The sequence below is a fragment of the Anabrus simplex genome, chromosome 1 (assembly GCF_040414725.1).
Source record: "Anabrus simplex isolate iqAnaSimp1 chromosome 1, ASM4041472v1, whole genome shotgun sequence".
NCBI lineage: Eukaryota > Metazoa > Arthropoda > Insecta > Orthoptera > Tettigoniidae > Anabrus > Anabrus simplex.
Window position 1 is genome coordinate 97,749,094 of NC_090265.1, and position 21,940 is coordinate 97,771,033.

Sequence of the window (21,940 nt, forward strand, 5' to 3'; positions counted from 1 at the left end):
AATAATGAGCAATAAAAATTACTACATCTGAAGGCAAATATAACGCGGGCTAATGGCCAAGGGTCTCTGTTGACATCGCAATCACCTGTGCTGCCACCAAGCAGGTGTCCCACCAACCTCTTGAGCTCTCTTACGGGCGAACGGAGAAGATGTCGCACTTCCTATTCGATACGCTATGCTGTAGATATAAAAATACATTTAAACATGATATTATTGTCATAGGCAAAATTAATAACAACTGTAACTACCTCATATCTATGAATCTGTGAAAACTCAAATTTCGCGAGTGAAATTTCCGGTGTGCTTTTGACAAGCTATTGACAGGCAGCATCCAGTAAGCAAATGAACAGGAATTCAGTTGGAATAAGTAGATAAGACAACATGTTGCTAAGCGAAGTTCTGATAAGATAGATTTATATAGTGCACTATGTGCAGGGGTTACAGTTCTACATTCTTTATTATTGGTGGCAAGAAATTTGCTAGCACACAAGCTACGTAAACAATGTCGCTGATATACGGAAACAGATGTTTAGGAATATTTTTCAAGATTTTGAAAATTTTTACCCTCATGCATCTTTCAACATGAATTCGCACACTTGCTACACTCTGAGTTTGTAACACTTCATCTTCTGTAAATCTCCCATTTTGAAGAAAAGGCGGCATACAAGTAAAGAATGAGGTGACTGTGTTTTAATGCCTGGGAATCCTTTGTCGGCTAATATGACGTCCCCTTCACTCAAAAGATTTAGAAAGCCTGAATTGTTAACAATAAAATTATCACTAGTTCTTCCACCATAACAAGGGGAAACAGGGTTGCCAATCTGGTGATTTTGTCACAAGATCTGGTGTGTTCAGGAAGGCGTGTGGTGACAAAATTTGAATTTTGCGATATGTCAAAAATATGGTGTTTTTCTTTAAAATCTGGTGACACATTTGGTGATTTTATAATAAAATGTCAATTTAAAAAAGAACTACGGTCATAAGACGTATAACTTAGTAAAATATTACGGCATATCATATATATGATCTTAACATGTTTACCTAAGCGACTCGCTTGACAATAAAACTATTGTCGCGCGTGAGCAAGAGCACAGGATTTTTAATAGCATTAATATTGTATTTCCGTGCATTGTTGACCTTATTATTAAGGTGAATAATAGCGTGGTCGACATCATTGTTACTTGTAAGTGTAAAAGTTAGAATGAATCATGCGAGGAGCCCAGCTCCAGTGCCATTGTCGCAGTGTGATTAAAGATAGTGCGCTGGACTTTTGAGTTGTGACTGTGTGGTAGTGTCTACTTCTTAATTTACGTTAAATGTGTTAATTACAGAGTTAGTGTAGTTTGGAACCAATGGGGAAGCCTCAGTATAAACAGCGATTTAGAGATGAATGGAAGATAGGAAAAACTAGAAAGGTTCCACCTTTTCAATACAAAAATGTTATAGGTTTATTTATAACATGTATTTGCACTTGGGACTAGTTTCGACGCTGTGTTGGCGTCATCATCAGCCAAAAAATGGGAAAATAGGCCAGTGTGTAGGCATTCATATTACACAAGGTGTTACATTAAACAATACAAATCTTGCAAGGAGATAAAAACATGGATGAATATAGAAACAAATGAATCGTTGAGAAAGCAAAAGTTATACATGTTAAAAAATAACCTTAACCACACATCTTGCAGTGCGAAAATATTCTTCTTGAATGATTCCTGAGTATAAAACACACGCGCACACATTTCTGAAGAGCCAGCAGGCAGGACAAAGTAAAGTGAAACCTTAAGGGATCTTCTGAGAAGAGTTCATCATTTTTCTATGTTCCGATTAAATAATGAAGTCTCCCTTGAGTTCCTGATAAACATACACAGCAGGAAATTCTCCTTCACTCTCAACAATAGCTATAAAGACCAACGGTAAATTTCATTTTTCAAAGACGTGAAAGCATGATCTTGAACGTGATGTAACTCCTTTCATTTAACCCATTTTTTACACAAGGTGTTACATTAAATAATATATCTCACGAGGAGATAAAAACAGGGACGAATGTAGAAACACATGCACCGTTGAGAGAGCAAAAGTTGTACATATTAAAAATAAGCTTAAGCACATAACTTGCAGTGCGAAAATATTTGAATTTGAAAGATTCTTGAATAAAAGACGCACGCGCACACACTTCTAAAGAGCCAGCAGGCAGGAAAAAGTAAGGTGAAACCTTAAGAGTTCTTCTGAGAAGAGTTCATCATACTTTCAATGTTCCGACTAACTAATGAAGTCTCGTTTTGAGTTCCTGATAAACATACACAACAGGAAATTAAACAATATACATCTTACAAGGAGATAAAAACAGGGAAGGTTATACATATTAAAAATAGTCTTAACCACAAATCTTGCAGTGTGAAAATATTCGTCTTGAATGATTCCTGAATACAAAACACACGCGCATACAATTCCGAAGAGCCAGCAGGCAGGAAAAAGTAAAGTGAAACCTTAAGAGTTCTTCTGAGAAGAGTTCATCATTTTTTCTATGTTCCGACTAGCTAATGAAGTCTCCCTTGAGTTCCTGATAAACATATACAACAGGAAATTCTCCTTCACTTTCAACAATAGCTATAAAGACCAACGGTAAATTTCATTTTAAATATTGTGCAGAGACGTGAAAGCATGATTATGAACATGATATAACTCCTTCATTAAACCCAATTTTTACACAAGGTGTTACATTAAACAATACACATCTTACGAGGAGATGAAAACAGGGCCGAATGTAGAAACAAATGCATCGTTATGCATATTAAAAAATGAGCTTAACCACATAACTTCACCAGCCTCAGGAATTTTAGCAGAGATCTACCTTGATTTCCTAGAGCACACCGCCATCGACAATAACATCAAATTTGCTAATATCCAATTCTGGGCGAGGTACGTAGATGACACATTTATAATCCTAGATGAACGCTCCGTAGACGCACCATCCACCCTCAAAAACCTCAATAACATTGATCATGACATTAAATTTACCTTAGAATCAGAGACAAACAACTCCATCAACTTCCTAGACCTAACAATCAATAGGCACCCCTCTTCGTTCACATATAGTATCTATAGAAAGCCCACTCAAACGGCCACTACTATAAGAAATGACTCACTACACCCCCAAACACACAAAGCGGCTACATATAATAGCTTAGTAGACCGAGCATTCAAAATTCCGATGTCAAGAAAAAACTTAAATAAAGAATTGAACACCATCCGCTCTATAGCAAAATTCAATGGATATAATGAATCCTTTATTGAAAGAATAATCAATAAATTCAGACACCGCCCAAAAACCACCCTAATAAAAGACAATACTAGCACTGCCACGTTTTCCACATTTACCTTCAATAAAGAAATTTACAACGTCACTAACGTCCTTAAAAAACACAACGTTAAAATAGCCTTTCGTACTAACAATAGAAGCACAGAGATTCTACACAACTCTTCATCAATAAATAAAAGTAGTCCTTTTTCTAAATCAGGTGTATATAGGTTTTCTTGCCAAGACTGCAAAAGTTCTTACCTAGGGCAAACAGGACGCAGCTTTAAAATCAGATATGCAGAACATGTCAATGCCATAAAACACAACCGTTTTTCCGCGGTCGGCCTACATATAAAAGAATTTAAGCACAATTTTACTGAAATAAATCAAGATCTTGAGGTACTAGATATTCTAAACAAAGGTTCTCTCCTAGACGTCACTGAAAACCTCTATATTCATTTAGACCAATATTTCAATCCCAACCTAAACTTAAATGATATCTCAGAGAAACCAAAGATCCTATTCGACTTTCTCATTGAATTTTTCAAAAACATGAATATCCCGAAAAACAGATCGGTCTTTCAGATTATGCATAATACTTTGTCACGCCACACACTTTCACCACATCACCCTCCATACTTCCCTTCGTTCCACTCCTCCTCCCCTACCACTCCTCCCCTCCCCCCTCCTAATCCAACAATGGCCGCTCCCCAGACCTAAACTATACAACACGCTCTGTTTCTTCTTCATCTCGCGACATAGCTTTTCCGCCTCATGTCCCGCAATAAACATCACAGAAACCCCCCCCCTACACGTAATGCTGCAACAATACACCACAAATACTGGCACAGTCAACCTCCAAACTCTCAAAAACGTATTCCTGAATACCAATTTTATATTCTTGTTGAGCTGAATACCGGACCTGTGAAGATTACAAGATTATTTTGTGCATCTACAGAATGGTTGTTATTGAAGCTATGTAATATAGAGAGAGACTTTCATAGGTGGTTAAATGAAGAAGTTATATCATGTTCAAGATCATCCTTTCACATCTCTACACAGTATTTAAAATACAACTCTTCTCAGAAGAATTCTTAAGGTTTCACCTTACTCTTTCCTGCCTGCTGGCTCTTTAGAAATGTGTGCGCGTGCGTTTTTGTATTCATGTATCATTCAAGGCAAATATTTTCGCACTGCAAGTTGTGTGGTTAAGCTCATTTTTTAATATGCATAACGATGCATTTGTTTCTACATTCGGCCCTGTTTTCATCTCCTCGTAAGATGTGTATTGTTTAATGTAACACCTTGTGTAAAAATTGGGTTAAATGAAGGAGTTATATCATGTTCATAATCATGCTTTCACGTCTCTGCACAATATTTAAAATGAAATTTACCGTTGGTCTTTATAGCTATTGTTGAAAGTGAAGGAGAATTTCCTGTTGTATATGTTTATCAGGAACTCAAGGGAGACTTCATTAGCTAGTCGGAACATAGAAAAAAATGATGAACTCTTCTCAGAAGAACTCTTAAGGTTTCACTTTACTTTTTCCTGCCTGCTGGCTCTTCGGAATTGTATGCGCGTGTGTTTTGTATTCAGGAATCATTCAAGACGAATATTTTCACACTGCAAGATTTGTGGTTAAGACTATTTTTAATATGTATAACTTTCCCTGTTTTTATCTCCTTGTAAGATGTATATTGTTTAATTTCCTGTTGTGTATGTTTATCAGGAACTCAAAACGAGACTTCATTAGTTAGTCGGAACATTGAAAGTATGATGAACTCTTCTCAGAAGAACTCTTAAGGTTTCACCTTACTTTTTCCTGCCTGCTGGCTCTTTAGAAGTGTGTGCGCGTGCGTCTTTTATTCAAGAATCTTTCAAATTCAAATATTTTCGCACTGCAAGTTATGTGCTTAAGCTTATTTTTAATATGTACAACTTTTGCTCTCTCAACGGTGCATGTGTTTCTACATTCGTCCCTGTTTTTATCTCCTCGTGAGATATATTATTTAATGTAACACCTTGTGTAAAAAATGGGTTAAATGAAAGGAGTTACATCACGTTCAAGATCATGCTTTCACGTCTTTGAAAAATGAAATTTACCGTTGGTCTTTATAGCTATTGTTGAGAGTGAAGGAGAATTTCCTGCTGTGTATGTTTATCAGGAACTCAAGGGAGACTTCATTATTTAATCGGAACATAGAAAAATGATGAACTCTTCTCAGAAGATCCCTTAAGGTTTCACTTTACTTTGTCCTGCCTGCTGGCTCTTCAGAAATGTGTGCGCGTGTGTTTTATACTCAGGAATCATTCAAGAAGAATATTTTCGCACTGCAAGATGTGTGGTTAAGGTTATTTTTTAACATGTATAACTTTTGCTTTCTCAACGATTCATTTGTTTCTATATTCATCCATGTTTTTATCTCCTTGCAAGATTTGTATTGTTTAATGTAACACCTTGTGTAATATGAATGCCTACACACTGGCCTATTTTCCCATTTTTTGGCTGATGATGACGCCAACACAGCGTCGAAACTAGTCCCAAGTGCAAATACATGTTATAAATAAACCTATAACATTTTTGTATTGAAAAGGTGGAACCTTTCTAGTTTTTCCTATCTTCCATTCTCAGTTCAATACGGACCAAAAATGAAACTCTTATGTTTAAATTAGAGATGAATGGCTTAAGGATGACAGGTATAATAAGTGGTTACTAAAAGTAGAAGGAAATGCCACAAAAGGCTTTTGCAAATACTGTAAAACTCAACTAACTGCTAAATTAGGAGATATTGAAAAACATAGGAACACTGCTGAACACATCAAGGCAGCCGAACCCTTTTGTTCTAATAGGCAGAAAACTTTAAATTTTAAACCAGTTAATCTTGAGACAAATTTAGTGGAAGGAAGAATGGCACTTTTCATAGCAGAACATTGCTCAGTTCAAGGGGTTGACCATCTTAGCGAGTTGTGTAAAGTGAATTTTCCAGATAGCAAAGGGATTAATAATTTGAAGTGGCATCGTACAAAATGCACTGCTATAATACAAAACGTGTTAGCTCCTCATTTTGAAAAAGATTTGATAGATGATTTACGTGAAAGTGAAAACGGTTATAGTGTGGTGTTGGATGAAATTAATGATATTTGTTATAAGATACTATTCAAAAAGAAAAAGAGAGATTGTCGTGACATATCTGCATTTAGTAAGAGTTGTCAGAATGTACAGCTGATGCTATAGTTGAGGCTTTGGAGAAATGTCTATGTAATAAAAATTTGGATTTGACTAAATTACAAGCAATAGGAACAGACAATGTGTCTGTTATGGTAGGCATAAATCATGGCGTGTATGTAAAGTTAAAGGCTAAAGTGCCAAATCTACAATTAATCAGATGCGTTTGTCACTCTCTACAATTGGCAGTTTCACATGCATCAGGGTGTTTACCGAGGAACTTAAGATTTCCTCATAAGGGAAAGTTACATTTGGTTTTCACAATCTTCTCTACGGCAGGTTGTATACAAAGAATTATGTGAGACAATAAATAAAGGCGACTCTCACTTGAAGCCAAACTCGGTGGCTGTCCATCGAAAGTGCAGTGTCAAGAATAATGCAACAGTGGACCGAGATAAAACACACTTTGAAATTGCTCGTCTTAAAGATCGCTGTTATACAGTCGATGTTTTATATTCAATGTACAGCGACCCTCAGAATTACTTGTACTTGTCTTTTCTGAAGCCAATTTTTGGTGAAGCGCAGACCGCAAATAAGAAGTTCGAAAGTCGAAACCAAGATCCTACGAAATTATTAGGTGAGACCTAATCCTTCTCTTTAAGTCATTATACACCAAGGTTCTACTACCCAGTGTCAAAGTAGATGTCCTCAAAACAGAAATTAATAATAATCTGGACCCAAAGCCCTATCTAGGTTACAATTTCGAAACTAAAGTATCATCGTCCTTGCTTTCTGAAGACAAACAGAAACAACTACGCGATAGATGCGTGCAATTCATTGTTGAATTTATCCAACAATTGAGGCAAATATTACCTGAAAATATAGGGATCCTTGAAAAAATGTCTCTCTTTTCACCTGAAAATTGTTTAAGTCCTTTAAAGTTGAAAATTATTGATATAGCACAACTCTTTTATGCTGACAATAATGTTATTGCGAAAGTAGAAAACCAGTGGAGAAATCTGCATCATATCCAGTGGACTGAAGTAAAGGACACTTTGAAATTTTGGGCAGAAGTTGATTTGTATAGGGATTTAACAGGAGAAAACCCTTTCCGCGAACTCTCGTACTTCCTCATTCTAATGCGGGCTTGGAACGAGTGTTCAGCCAACTCAGTATAAGTAAAAATAAACTGAGAAATAGAATCTCAATTCAAACTCTCGATTCGGTCATGTTTGTAAAATATGGATTGAATATGGGAGGGATATGCTGTCATACATATGATATACCGAAAGAAGTACTGCAGAAAGTACTTCTACAGATCAATCATAAATAAACAAATATAGCAGAGTTTTTTAACACTTGTTAAATCCTTCAACTGTGCCTCACTTTTTATGCTCTGGTATCCATGAAATCCTCTGCATATGTCCAGGGGAGTGTTGGGACCACAACTTTCATCCACCTTCTCCGAAATACTTGGAGGAACTGTGCTTGAGTTGCACTGTGTGCTTACATCATTCCCACTAAAAACACAAGTGAATTCGAATGTCATTGCTTCAATCTGACATGCTGCTTGCACCGACTTATGTAGTTTCTCACATTCATTTCTCGTAATAAATGAGTTTCCTGGTTAGAAGACGTATGTATATTTGAGCATTTCATTCGTTTACTCGCTCTTTCAAACCGGGATGCATCACATTCTCTTTTCGGTTTCTTCTTATAGCTCTCATGAAACACAGAGGGTATATATGATGGATGATTTTCAATATTACTTGGCTTTCCTCCTATAGAATGTTCACTGCAAATGACAGAGCATTTGGTGCATTCCCATGGAGTTCCATCTGCACTGAAATGCAGGAAAACGTACTATTATTATTATTATTATTATTATTATTATTATTATTATTATTATTATTATTATTATTATTATTATTATTATTATTATTATTATTATTATTATTATTATTATTCAGCGTAGTCAAGACAGGTGCACATGGAAAGACATGAGTGTAAACATACGAACCTGCTGCAATGCATAATTGAAATGAAATGTACTATTTCAAAGTGTACTTAAATGAACGTGTTCTTGACTTGGCATACCTGGTATGTTTGAAATGTGCGATATGAAATGTGTGATTTAAGTCACAAATGAAATAAGGTATGGCACTGTACTTACTCGATTCTTCCCACAGCCGAAATCCACTTCCTGCGTCTGTCCGATTCCCATGGACGACCAAGAAATGTGTGAAATGTAATTTCTTTTCCATGCGTGTTTCTTCGTGTGTTGTAGCAGTTCACTGCATAGCAGCTTCTATTTGATTTAGGCATTTGATACACTACTACTACCACCACATTTTCACACCCACAGTAACACAGCCTGGACTGACCGCTCAAGACAATGAGAGTTATTACTTGTAACAAGACAAGATCACCGAAACGTTACCGATTTCTTCCGCGAGAGGCGGTGAGAGCGGCCGTGCATGCTCCCTGGCTAATGCTTTCTGTTCTGACTCTACCACACAGCAATGCTGAGTGTGAACGTGTGTTCAGCTTGGTGAAAAAGAACCAAAATCAGTTTAGGTCCTCAATGTCAAATGAAATTCTGGATTCTATTTATGTTTTGAAAACTAGAAGTACTGATCCATGTTTCTCGAGTAGTTTCCCTCCATAATTTCTGAAGAAAACAAAGAAAGCAACTCATCTCCATCTGTCCTCTCCAAACTGTGATGAATAATAGCCTGCGTACTGTGAACTTGACAGAATTTTGTATATAAGTGTACATGTTTAGTTTAATTTTGATGGTGACATTCATATTGTGACCTGGAAGTTTAATGTGCAGAAAAACACTGTGTACTGTGTGAACTGTTCCCAGTGTTAAGTAAAAACAGATGAGCACTCATCAAGATGTAACTTTGTTCAAGTATTTAATTTCAGGGTTGATCATAACATGTATTTGACTTGTATTAGTAATGTTTGTAATCTCCCCCTTGTTGTCCTTTTTCACTATGTCTCAGACTTTGCGACGCACATGCGTGTTGTTAAAATTTTACCGCTTTAGGATCTTCTGGTTTTCTCTTTTTGAAAGTTGGCAGGTATGCTTTTAAAAGTGCTCTTGAAATTGATAAATACTGTGAACAGTTATATTGCAGCAACTTGTGCTCTCTTCTAGGGCCTGTTGAATCCAGGAAATTGATTAGTGCAACATCTGCCTTGCGTGAAGCGACATTGTAATTCTCTTATATGAAATTAATTTCATTTTGGTCCAGATTGATGATTCATCACTATCAACAAGGATGAGATGGTCCACCACCTATTCAATACTGTATATACAGTAGAGGTCCGTTATAGTGAGAATTCATAACGGTGAAAAATGTACTCGCTATAACGGATTGTCGTTATACCTTATTTTATGTAAAAGTCTGGAAAAACCCCATACACATTAAAATCAATACGAAAAGGCAATCAGTTTGTTCAAAACTTGCATTTTCGCAGACAATATCCACAGTACGATTTACTCATCAGTTATTTTTTGAAATCCGATACTACTTGAAGTTATATGTTTAATTTCATTCTGAAAATTGTAGTATCATTCCAGAGGCCTCTGTGCAAAGTTTCAGTTTTCTTCTTCAAAGAGCGTCACCTAACCTAACCGTATATGTATCATGAAAACTTATTTCAGGTGCATATAGAGAAATAACCTTTTCGCTAAAAATGTACATGGGAACAGCCTTTGCGAAATTTAACTAGAAGCAAGAAAATAAACTATCCACTGAAATCACTGGTGTATCACATTCGTACTTAATTTCAGTATATAACATTAAAATTAAGTGATCATTTACTTCAACCTTTATTTTTAACAAGTTAACATTTGCTATCAGCCCTGTTATTTATTACAAAAACATGTTATTCTCCTTCAATTTGAATTTTCTTTTTGAGAACAGCAGTTGACAGGTATTACTAATTGACTTTGACATTGCCTTTCTTCGAATGATGACGAGAGAGCTCACAAGTGTACATAGTGAGAAAATGATACCGTACTGAAGATGATCGACCGCATTTTGTGGCAATTGTTTCAGTTTTCTTATTCAAACAGGGAAGAAACCTAAGAGACCTAAGAAACCTCAGGGAATACAAAACTGGAATAGGTAGATCATTTTAAGTATTTAGGATGTGTATTCTCCAGCATGGTAGTATAATAAGTGAGATTGAATCAAGGTGCAGCAAAGCTAATGCATTGAGCTTGCAATTGCGATTAACAGCACTATGTTAGAAAGATGTTAGCTCCTGTAGACGAAACTATGTTTACACCACTCAGTGTTGTTGTACGGGAGTGAAAGTTTGGTGGACTCAGGATATCTTATTCATAAGCTTAACGTATCTGTACAGACGCACACAAGATGCTGTCAGCTGGTACAATGAATTTTATTCACAAATATACACATATTAACACACACATAACCATAACCTTAATCACAGTATCACAACAAATACTTCACTTCAAGGATACAGTCGGCATCTACGTCATTTGATATCAACAATGCCGCCATTATAAAAAACAACTGAATAACACAGCACATAGAAGTTACAACCTTGGAACACAAATAAAACAGATGAAATGAAATGTCGTATGGCTTTTAGTGCCGGGATATCCCAGGACGGTTTCGGCTCGCCAGGTGCAGGTCTTTCTATTTGACTCCCGTAGGCGACCTGCGTGTTGTGATGAGGATGAAATGATGATGAAGACAACCCATACACCCAGCCCCTGTGCCATTGGAATGAACCAATTAAGGTTAAAATCCCGACCAGCCGGGAATCGAACCTGGGACCCTCTGAACCGAAGGCCAGTACGCTGACCGTACAGTCAACAAGTCGGACAATAAAACAGATGACTGCGTACAAGCATGTCACTTCAATATGGAGACTGCATTTTACCACGTGTCACAAAGTCACAAGTATATTCCTTGCTACACCATAACTTGTCAACCAATAACTTCCAAACATTAACTCGTCCAACAACTGCCACTCACTTCACCGTCAAGATCGTCTCTTTATATATATGCTGGCCAGTCTTCCAGAAAGATAACAGTGAGGACATTTAAAGCAATGGTCTTAGGTCCCACCATTCGATTTGAAAGAGATCTTAATCAGGCTCAGGATGTGGACCTAGAAAAGCAAGTTATTTATGTTCCATGCTTGCCTTACCTTTCATCTAAGTATAAGATACCTATCAATCGGTGGATTGTCAAGAGTCCTGCTATTCGGAGCAAGAGGCACCCTCCCTAGTCAGACTTCGAACTTCTTACAAAACTTGAAAGTTCCATTCTGCGAGTTAGAAAAAATAGTAATACAGATACTGAGGGACTCTCTGCAAATCATTCATTTCCATCTGTACCTGAGAACGTGATTGACATTCCTCCCCCACTAACCCTTGGAAAAAAAGAAGATAACAGCATCAACGATTACAGTTTCATTTCTTGATATTTTTAAACTTCATTGAAATTGAAACTGTATTCTGGATCCAAATGGTCACCCTCGTTGGAGGACGGATGATTTATTTCTTTAATAAATCTCTCTCCCCTACCAAAAAAAAAAAAAAAAAAAAAAAACTACCTTCCTGAATATTCCAGAGTGTCCAATACATGGATTATAATGCATAGAATATTCTCAATCATTCTAGTGTCTACACCATTCTGGAAGTTACAGTGTGTTTCACAATTATGGATTACAATTTATATATACAGGTAAGAATAATATTAATTTACAGGTATTTACATTACTGATATAAATGTCTATATACAGTGCCTCTTCCATGACAACCTCAAAAACAGCACGATCATATCGTCCGTACATACAACGTAACTACGTAAATAATACTAATACTAAATGGATGTAAACACTTCATAGCTATACATAAAATAATAATAATAATAATAATAATAATAATAGTAATAATAATAATAATAATAATAATAATGTTCAAGCTCGATATCTGTATTAGTTACCTATGGGTGAGAGAATATTATTTTCGAGTTATACCTGTTATTGCACTTGCATCAAGCTAGACTTAAAAGACATGAAAGTAACAAGAATGATTGCTGGTACAAACAGGTAGGAACAATGGCAATAGAGTACTCTCAGTAAGGATATGAAGGCTAAGTTAGGAATGAACTTGATGATAGATGAAGCAGTATGTATAAAACAGCTTCGGTGCTAGGGTCATGTGTGGTGAATGGAGGAGGATAGGCTACCTAGGAGAGTAATGGACTCGGGCATGGGGGCTAAGAGAAGTAGGGGGAGACCAAGATGATGATGGTAAGATTCTTTTTCTAATGATTTAAAGAAAAAGGGAATGAATCAAAGTGAGGCCACAGATCTAGTTAAAAATAGAGGAATGTGGAGGTGTTAGTAAATTCATAGTAGCTGCAGACTGAATGCTGAAAGGCATAACATACATTATAGAATGTGTATATTGTACCAGGAAGTGACTGTTGGGCCAGAGCATGGAAAGGATCTCAGGTAGTGTTCGGTTTCTTATTGGAGCAGGTACAGAGATGGATAGTATCACAGGGCGAATAATAAATGGTAAAAATCTTTTTGATAGAATTTATTAAAAATATTCACAGAAAAAACCCTGCAGTTGGAATTTCAAACTCAATTTCCAGCCAATATTTTCCAAAAAGTGCAAAATAAAAGATCGATGTTATTATCTTCTGAGATGTCTATTTGCTTCAGAATGTCCAAAATAAGTATCACTCTTTTATAGACCATACACACCCTACAGTTCATCTAATATGAATTCAAATACAAAAATTTCACTTTGCACCTTGAATTTCATCAAGTCTATCACTTATGGTGCTGACCTAGTCTTTCTAATATTTTGAACATAAATGAACACACAGTCATGAATAAGTTGATAGTTTAAATGAAAATATTTTATCACTTGCTGTATGTCTCTACAGTTCATTTAAGTTGAAAAATAAAGTAAATAGTGCCCTTGCAAATCCTAAAGTTCATCTATGTGGAATTAATTCAAATTATGAATGATTTAAAAAGGAATTTACAGTTTAAAAGCAAGATATGAACCTCTCTTTAATGATTATAAATTACTAGCTGATATTCACACAAAGCACTTGTTGGAGCACTGTAATTAACTGAGTGCTTTGTAAAAAGTCAGTCAGTAAGATTACTCACTCAGAATATGAGAAGATCATCTGGAATCTGCTTACAAGTGTTGGTGTGATGCTCTACTGCTGCTTGGTGTCTGGAACATTCCGCAGCGTGCAGCCAAGGCTCGAACTTAGCACTTGCGGCGTTCAGTGAAGATACCACATTAATCTCCCTCATCGACGTCCCTCGATGGGTACCATAACTGAAGAAACCGTGTAAATCCCACGTTGGAAACGACGTTCGATGCAGCAGAATCTCACAGCATGTTGCCAAGATTTCCGTTGTTCTTTGAGGTAATGTCGGAACACTTAAAGTTCAATTGGCACTACAGAGCTCACAGTTATCACTAATATTAATATTACACACCAACACAGGTTGTAATGCACAGTTCTATCCTCATATTAATTTTACGGTGTTGAATGTGTGACTTAAAATTCACAGTCCATGCTACCATATGGTTTGTAAGTCAGGTTAGCGGAATAAGGATTTACAATCGTTTTCACTATGGAAAGCACAGTTTTTATATACACACAGTTAAGGGAATTAAGATTTAACAGTGTCACAGTTCATAATTGTCAATAATCATGTCTGAGGTTCGACCGTAGAATAATAATCACAGTCTATAAGCACTTGAAAAAAATGTTATTAACAACAGTCTCTGAAATAACACTGTTTATAGATTAAGGCAATTTTATGGCTGGATTTGCAACACACGAGCCTGTACTACTAAATATTGTTATAAAAAGTTCTTAATGTTCACCGAGTTCTCGTAGTAGCGATCAAAAGATCGAAAAAATGCACATAGAAATTAGTCACTTCTAGCCCTGTTATTGGACGAATGTCTAGTGAAATAATGTCTCACACAGTCCACTATTGTATTATTGTAGGAGAAATACGTCTCAGAATGATTGAAATCGTCTCAAATTAGGATTTTAGTTCACCACACGCAATGACTTAGAATATTGTCACAGTTCAATGATACAGTTCAGAATTACATGAAAATGGTAAAGTTCACAATGTCGTATACTGATGAATGAAATACTTGACACTTCAGTTCACAATTCCTATTATAACTTTACTTAGTTAACGCACTTCTAAGTATTATCTAACGACAATTTACTCGGAGAAACTTTTAGAATATTTCCTTCGTCGCGGCGCGGCAGAAACTTGACTTACAACGTCTTCACACTATTTCAAAGTATTTGAGTGTGACCACTACAATGTCCTCGCGGATCGCGACGGATCATACTGTCCTTCATAAATGCAGAACACACTGGTTCACTGATCTATTTATACCGGTCTGTGAGCAGCGCTCGGAATCAGGTGATGAAGGGGTGATAATTCCTTCCAAGTTTTAACTTATTATATTTCGGAAACCACTGGACGGATTGATCTCAAACTTGCAGGGTTTCACTTCCAAAATATTGGCTACAATTCAGCGTTGGTCTCATGTTAACTGATCCAGGTGTTAAAATGGTCATGAAATAATTTTCGAGAGAATTCTGTAGGGGAGGGAAGCTACAGGCAGTGGTGACATCACTTGACCTTGCTCGACTTACGCTCTCCCTCACGCAGCGCAGTGAGAACGAGAACCTTCTCCCACACAGCTGTTCGTGCATCAGAACTTAACTGTACGCTCATAAATAAAATTTATAACTCGTATGTGCCAGGGCCTATGCCTTCCTGGTACAGTATGCATGCTTTTTGAAAATGGTTAAGAATAGATCATGGATGTATGCAATGTATTTTTTAAATTATTTGTTAGTATACACAGTCGTGGTACATGTTTTGGACGGCAGGGACTCTCCTGATTAAACACGGGGTTTTGTTCTGGTTAGGCAGCTTGACTGTGAATGGTGTTTCATATATGTTTGAGGTACAAAGTGGTAGAAGCATCTTCTTTCATGAATTATTTTTGCATTCTCTATAACGGTTTGATAGTTCATTTTTTAAATCTGCTGACAACAATTTTTAAATAACTTTCTGTAGTACCTTCTTCTAAAGTTATCTGCTCTGTTTACTATTACTCACAAGCCTCTTGACTAAACATTGGCTTAGTTTGAAACATTTGCTTCTAGAAGATTAGTAGGTCCGATACATACCTGGAAGAAAAAGCGTTTGACTCATTCATTGACCACAAAATACTTCTGAACTAGTAAAAAATACCAGGAATTAAGGGTTTAGCACACAAATGGTTCCACAATTATTTATCAAACCGAACACAATATGTGATGATTAATACTATAAGTTCTAAGCAACAAACTAGACAGGAGTACCGCAGGGCTTGGTACTATGCCCTATTCTATTTTTTATTTACAGTAATGACATACGGTCTTTTACACTAAAAGGAAAATGTAAATTATTTGCCGATGATATCTTAATAACTTGCAAAGGACTAAGCAAAACACAGATTATGTAAGATATAAATTGTGACTTGAACAAGTTGTCGGACTGGGCTTTATCTCAGGAAATGATCATTAAATGAAACTAAAACACAATACTTACAGCGAACTCTCCATTATCTGGGCTAATCATCGGACAAATTCTCTTGGATTACTGAAAACACGGATAATATGACTTTGTGCATTTTAATGCACAACGAAAGTTTTAATAATACAGAACATACAATAATGTTTGGAAATGCAATAATACCAAACAATTAACACATTCAATAACCATGTGTATTAATAAAGTAGACCAGTATTAAAATTACTTAAGTCTATTGTTGATAAAACACATGAGGTACAAAAATTATAGATAATTTCAGTTTTTATCGTTTGACAAAAAGTAATTAGTAATATTCTTTTGCTTTTGAGATTCATTTTCCTTTTGTATATTTTATTTATTCATATTTATTTATATATTGGTGATAAAAGGTGCCATGAGCGTATGGCTCGTGATAGGGACAGTACGGTACATACTTTTTTAAGGCGACACAATAATTACATTACAGATAGTATAGCTTTGTCAGTAAAGTGACTGGTACATTTTTGGATAATGAAGAGATTGTTTTTTAACATGTTAGCATCATAGTTTTTCAGAAATATATTCAATATATATATATTTTTTCTATTTGCTTTACGTCGCACCGACACAGATAGGTCTTATGGCGACGATGGGATAGGAAAGGCTTAGGAATGGGAAGGAAGCGGCCGTGGCCTTAATGAAGGTACAGCCCCAGCATTTGCTTGGTGTGAAAATGGGAAATCACGGAAAACCATCTTTAGGGCTGCCGACAGTGTGGTTCGAACTCACTATCTCCCGATTACTGGATACTGGCCGCACATAAGCGACTGCAGCTATCGAGCTTGGTTATTCAATATTTTAATAGAAAGAGTCAACTTAGCTATGTATCTTGGTGTAGTGTTAGACTCAACACATTCCTGGAAAAGTCATATTGATTATGTAATCAGCAAAATTACCCCTTTGTTAGGAATAATGTACAGATTAATCTGTACAGTAATTTCTCTCACCAACAATTGAAGTGTATATATTATGCAGTGATACACCCACATCTAACATACATAACCTTCATTTGGGAAAGATGTGGGTAAGATTGTTAATAATTTGGAAATCCTACAATTTTTTTATTTTTATTTTTACAATTTGCTTTACGTCTTACCGACACAGATAGGTCTTATGGCGATGAACAAATAAATAAGTTATACTTCAATAACATGCTTTTGTAATAGTAGTTGGAAGATATAAAGGATTTCTGAGAGCATTTCCTGTAAAACTTTGATGTGTAATGTAACTGTTTATGGTGGAAGTTTTTTGGAAGAAGGAAATACATGGTCATTTTATTGAACGGTTTTACAGTAATTGGGAATATTGATGACCTTTATGTTAAGATAGTACTTCTTCAACTCTCATGTATATTGCATTTAACAATTTTTTTTTATTTTTTTTTTTGCTGTAAATTATTTGTGTGATGTATATTGGTATATGTATTTGTTTTCAGGGAGGTGAACCCAATATTTGAAGGTAACCAACAGCATGATGCCCATGAGCTCTTGGTATGTTTGTTAGACAATATAAGAGAGACATGTCGTCTCTTGGCCAGCCAGGCAGAGTCTCGACAAGCTGCCTTAGATGCTCTGAATGGTATGAATGATATTGTGGATGGAGAAAATAAGGTCCTGACAAACACTGCTACCCTCCCCCCTAGTGGAAGTAGCAAGTCATGGGGTGTTCGTAAGTCTTGGAAGAAAAGAAAAAACACCACTCCCTTGGCCAAGAATTCTAGCAATGGCCTTAGCAATGGGATTGCAACAGGCATAAGGGATTTAACAGTCCAGGATCCTCCAATTGCACTTGTGAATGGTGGCATAGGTTCACATACTCCACTTTCAGGTATGTTTGTTATATGTAATCATGTTTCATTTCACTTCAGATGGACCTATGTGAAATTTACCAGTTACATAATTACTCTTAAGGCACATGCCAATTATCTTCACTTATAATATTCTTCGTTCATTTCATGACTGGTTTTTCAATATTTATTTTGTCTCTGAGAAGTCTCCAACACAGTGGTTAACATTAACATTTATTTTAGCAAGAGGCCTATTTATAATTTAAAAAAACCTTGCACAGTTTTTTTGTGCTGAGATTGAGTATAATTGGTTATGTCCAGTACTATACAGTTCAATCTAACTTTAACACATGAAAGACAAGTCCTCGGAAATAGTACACTTGCGGGCATTTGCTGACAAATCTGAGAAATCTAATTTTTACTTGTAACATTTCTTTTAGGATTACTGTGACATCCTTTGACCCTTCACTGAACTATGTAGGCAATCCAGAAATTAAGTTTCCCCATTTCATTTCTTGTAGAGTAAATGTGTTTAACAGGGATATATCAGCATGTGCGACAGATCTGTGACGTAGCAATCGTATACCGGCCGGACAAGTCCCTCCTGGTGTCAGTAGTTCAGGCTCGAAATGGTAGTTCATACTTTTTCTGCTGGGCTGAGTGGGTCAGACGGTTAAGGCGCTGGCCTTCTAACCCCAACTTGGCAGGTTCGATCCTGGCTCAGTCCGGTGGTATTTGAAGGTGCTCAAATACGACAGCCCCGTGTCGGTAGATTTCCTGGCACGTAAAAGAACTCCTGTGAGACTAAATTCCGGCACCTCGGCATCTCCGAAGACCTTATAAAGTAGTTAGTGGGACGTAAAACAAATAACATTATTATTACATACTTTTTCTCATGCCACCTGCGAAGTTTGGTCTGTAATAAAGTTTGTATAAAAATTGTGATGGGCCATTCAAAACAAGGCGTGGAATGCTCAGTACAGGTATTGTGCTAATCCATGGCAATGCTCGCCCACATACGGCTCGGCACTGAGTGACTGTTCTACAGGAGTTCGTATGGGAGGTGTTTGATTGAAATAATAACATTAAGTTATTTATTAGACCACCTAATCAATACTTTTTTTTTTAAATCGTCTTGGATGATTTACATAAATTTGTTAACTAATAGTGGTACATGTTTCGCCTTCCCTGAAGGCATCATCAGCCATAGTCTTAACCTTAAATTGAAAATAAGCGTCTAAATAACATGTAATAATGAAATGAATTTTAAAATCTTGAAGAGATTTGAAGTAAAATAACATTAAAAATAAAGATGATGGTTTAAAAATACATGTGATGAGATATAATAGTGGAAGTATTAACAAAATTAACATTAGAAGGCTGCTAAAATAAGTGCAATGGATAAAATGACAGATTGTTATACAACAAGTAGTAAGATTGCATAAAAATAAAGTTGATAGTCTGGCGGTTATAATTAGACGATGGCGAAAAATCGTATATAATCGAAGTAAAGAAGAGAGAATAAAAGTCAAAGTTAGTCGAGAGATCCGATGTTAATCATGATCTTGAAGATAAAAGACGAAAGTCAGAGGCATATGGTGAAGTTGTAGAACACGTTGAGGATATGAAGTTGTAGAATAGAAGTTGAAGAACAGTTTCAAATAGGATCTCTATGGACCATCTCAAAGTTTGAAGTAATGCTCAAATGTTATAAATTGTGAGTTTGTAGATATTCTAGTTGAAAAAGCATATAATAGTGGAATCTGTAAAAGGAAGCAAGAAACGTAGAGTTAATTGTGTGAAAAGATATTTAAAAATATTGAAGTAGAATCGTGTGCACTTACCATTTGACGGTGACAAAGATAGCTTGTAACGTTATGAGTTAGAAGTATTTGCAACAGTAAACTTCTTGCTACGTGTGTTATAGCTGAAGGTTTGTGCTGGAGGGGGATCTGTTTGCGTTGACGTAACTATTGGAGGGGGGCTGCTATTGGTGGGAGGGAAGGAAGAGAGTGTATTACTGCGCGTGTTGTATCGGTGTAAGGCTATTGGAGGGAGCGATGTTACGGTGAGTGTGGCTATGGGTTTATTGGTTATATTTGAATTAGAGGTACTAGCGAGGGGGGGGGGGGGGAGGGGGGTATATTAGTTGTAGGGGAGGTGGGAACGCTAATTGATGTGAGGTTGAAGATTTTTAAGAATATGTTGGTGAGGGGAGTTGATTCTCGTAATAAAATAAGAAACTATTCATACAAGGGGCTTTTTTTATCAATAGTGTCATTTAGGTTCTTATCTTTATTAAAATGTTGGTCGAGGAAAATAAATAAGTTTTCATATTCTGTCATGAGTTTACTTTTATCGACTCTTTTTGGGATGTGGAGGTCTTGTTCTATTGTGGTGAATTTATGCCGTGTCCCTCATGTGGTTGGCCATTGCGGAGAATTTGTTGTGTCTTTGGGCATTGTAATTGGCCTAATCACAAAAAAGCAGAAGACATCATCACTACCATCGCTGAAACCGAAACTAATATCGATAAACAAATCCCAATTGATAAACAGAATGACGTACGTTATGAAGTAAAAAAGAAACTCCCAACTTTGATTAATGAAATAACATCTAATAATAACCACAACGTCTCAAAACAAATTCTAAACCTGAAATCCTAAATCCATAACAACAATGTAGTAATTACAAAAGCAGATAGAAGATGGTTTTCCGTGGTTTCCCATTTTCACACCAGGCAAATGCTGGGGCTGTACCTTAATTAAGGCCACGGCCGCTTCCTTCCAACTCCTAGGCCTTTCCTATCCCATCGTCGCCATAAGACCTATCTGTGTCGGTGCGACGTAAAGCCCCTAGCAGAAAAAAAAAAAAGCAGATAAGGGCAACACCATAGTAATAATGAACAAACAAGATTACATCAATAAAACAAACTTTTTTTTCAGACAATACCTATACCTTAATTAACAAAGATCCAACAAACAAAATACAGCGTAACTTAAAGAACCTTCTTAAAAATTCTAACTTCATTTTAAATGATCAAGATTATCAGAAATTAACTGTAATGAACCCAAAATTACCTACAGTCAGATCACTGCCCAAAATTCATAAAAAGGATGTCCCCATTCGGCCTATAATTAATAGTATTAATAGTCCTACCTATAAAACCTCTCAATTCCTACACAAATTCCTGAAAAAACACTTCAAATTTCACAACTCCAACCCCATAAAGAACTCGATTGAACTTTGTAATTCCCTAAATAAGTTCAGTCTACAACCAAACCACGTTTTATGTTCTTTTGACATCACCAACATGTATACTAATATCCCTATCAACAATACTATTACTATTATAAAAAACAATCTGTTGAAACATAGCACATTGAGTAAAATCGAAATTGATGAATGGTTAAAATTACTTAATTTCGTTTTAGACAACAACTATTTTTACCTTCAATAAGAAAATTTACAAACAAGAAGGTCTAGCGATGGGAGACCCGTTATCTGGAATACTAGCCGATATATACTTAGATAATCTCGAACATAGTAAGATTATTAATAACATCAACATACTCTGTCATCGCTATGTTGATGATACCATAGCTATCATTGATAAACAAATCAACAACAGCAATAACATACTATCATTTCTCAACAACTTAGATAATAATATTAAATTCACTAAAGAAGATGAGTTCAATAACTCTTTGAACTTCTTAGACATCAAAATCACACGAGCATTGAACAAATTTGACTTCCAAATATACAGAAAACCCACCTTTTCCCCAACAACCATAAAAAATGATTCTTTACATCCCAACTCACATAAGAAAGCCACTTATCACAGTTTAATATATAGAGCATTAAAGATCCCTATGTACTCTATTAATTTAAAGAAAACCGGGCGAGTTGGCCGTGCGCGTAGAGGCGCGCGGCTGTGAGCTTGCATCCGGGAGATAGTAGGTTCGAATCCCACTATCGGCAGCCCTGAAGATGGTT

The 21,940-nt window shown here is 36.2% G+C and overlaps 1 protein-coding gene across 1 annotated transcript in view; it reads left to right on the top strand.

Annotated features, from left to right (window-relative positions):
- Positions 1-21,940, top strand: part of Usp1 (ubiquitin specific protease 1) — a 289,870-nt gene that overhangs the window by 114,933 nt on the left and 152,997 nt on the right. The window contains exon 5 of the mRNA XM_067156525.2: positions 17,591-17,982. Coding sequence (XP_067012626.2) covers positions 17,591-17,982 — 392 coding nt within the window. The remainder of the gene's footprint in view (positions 1-17,590; positions 17,983-21,940) is intronic.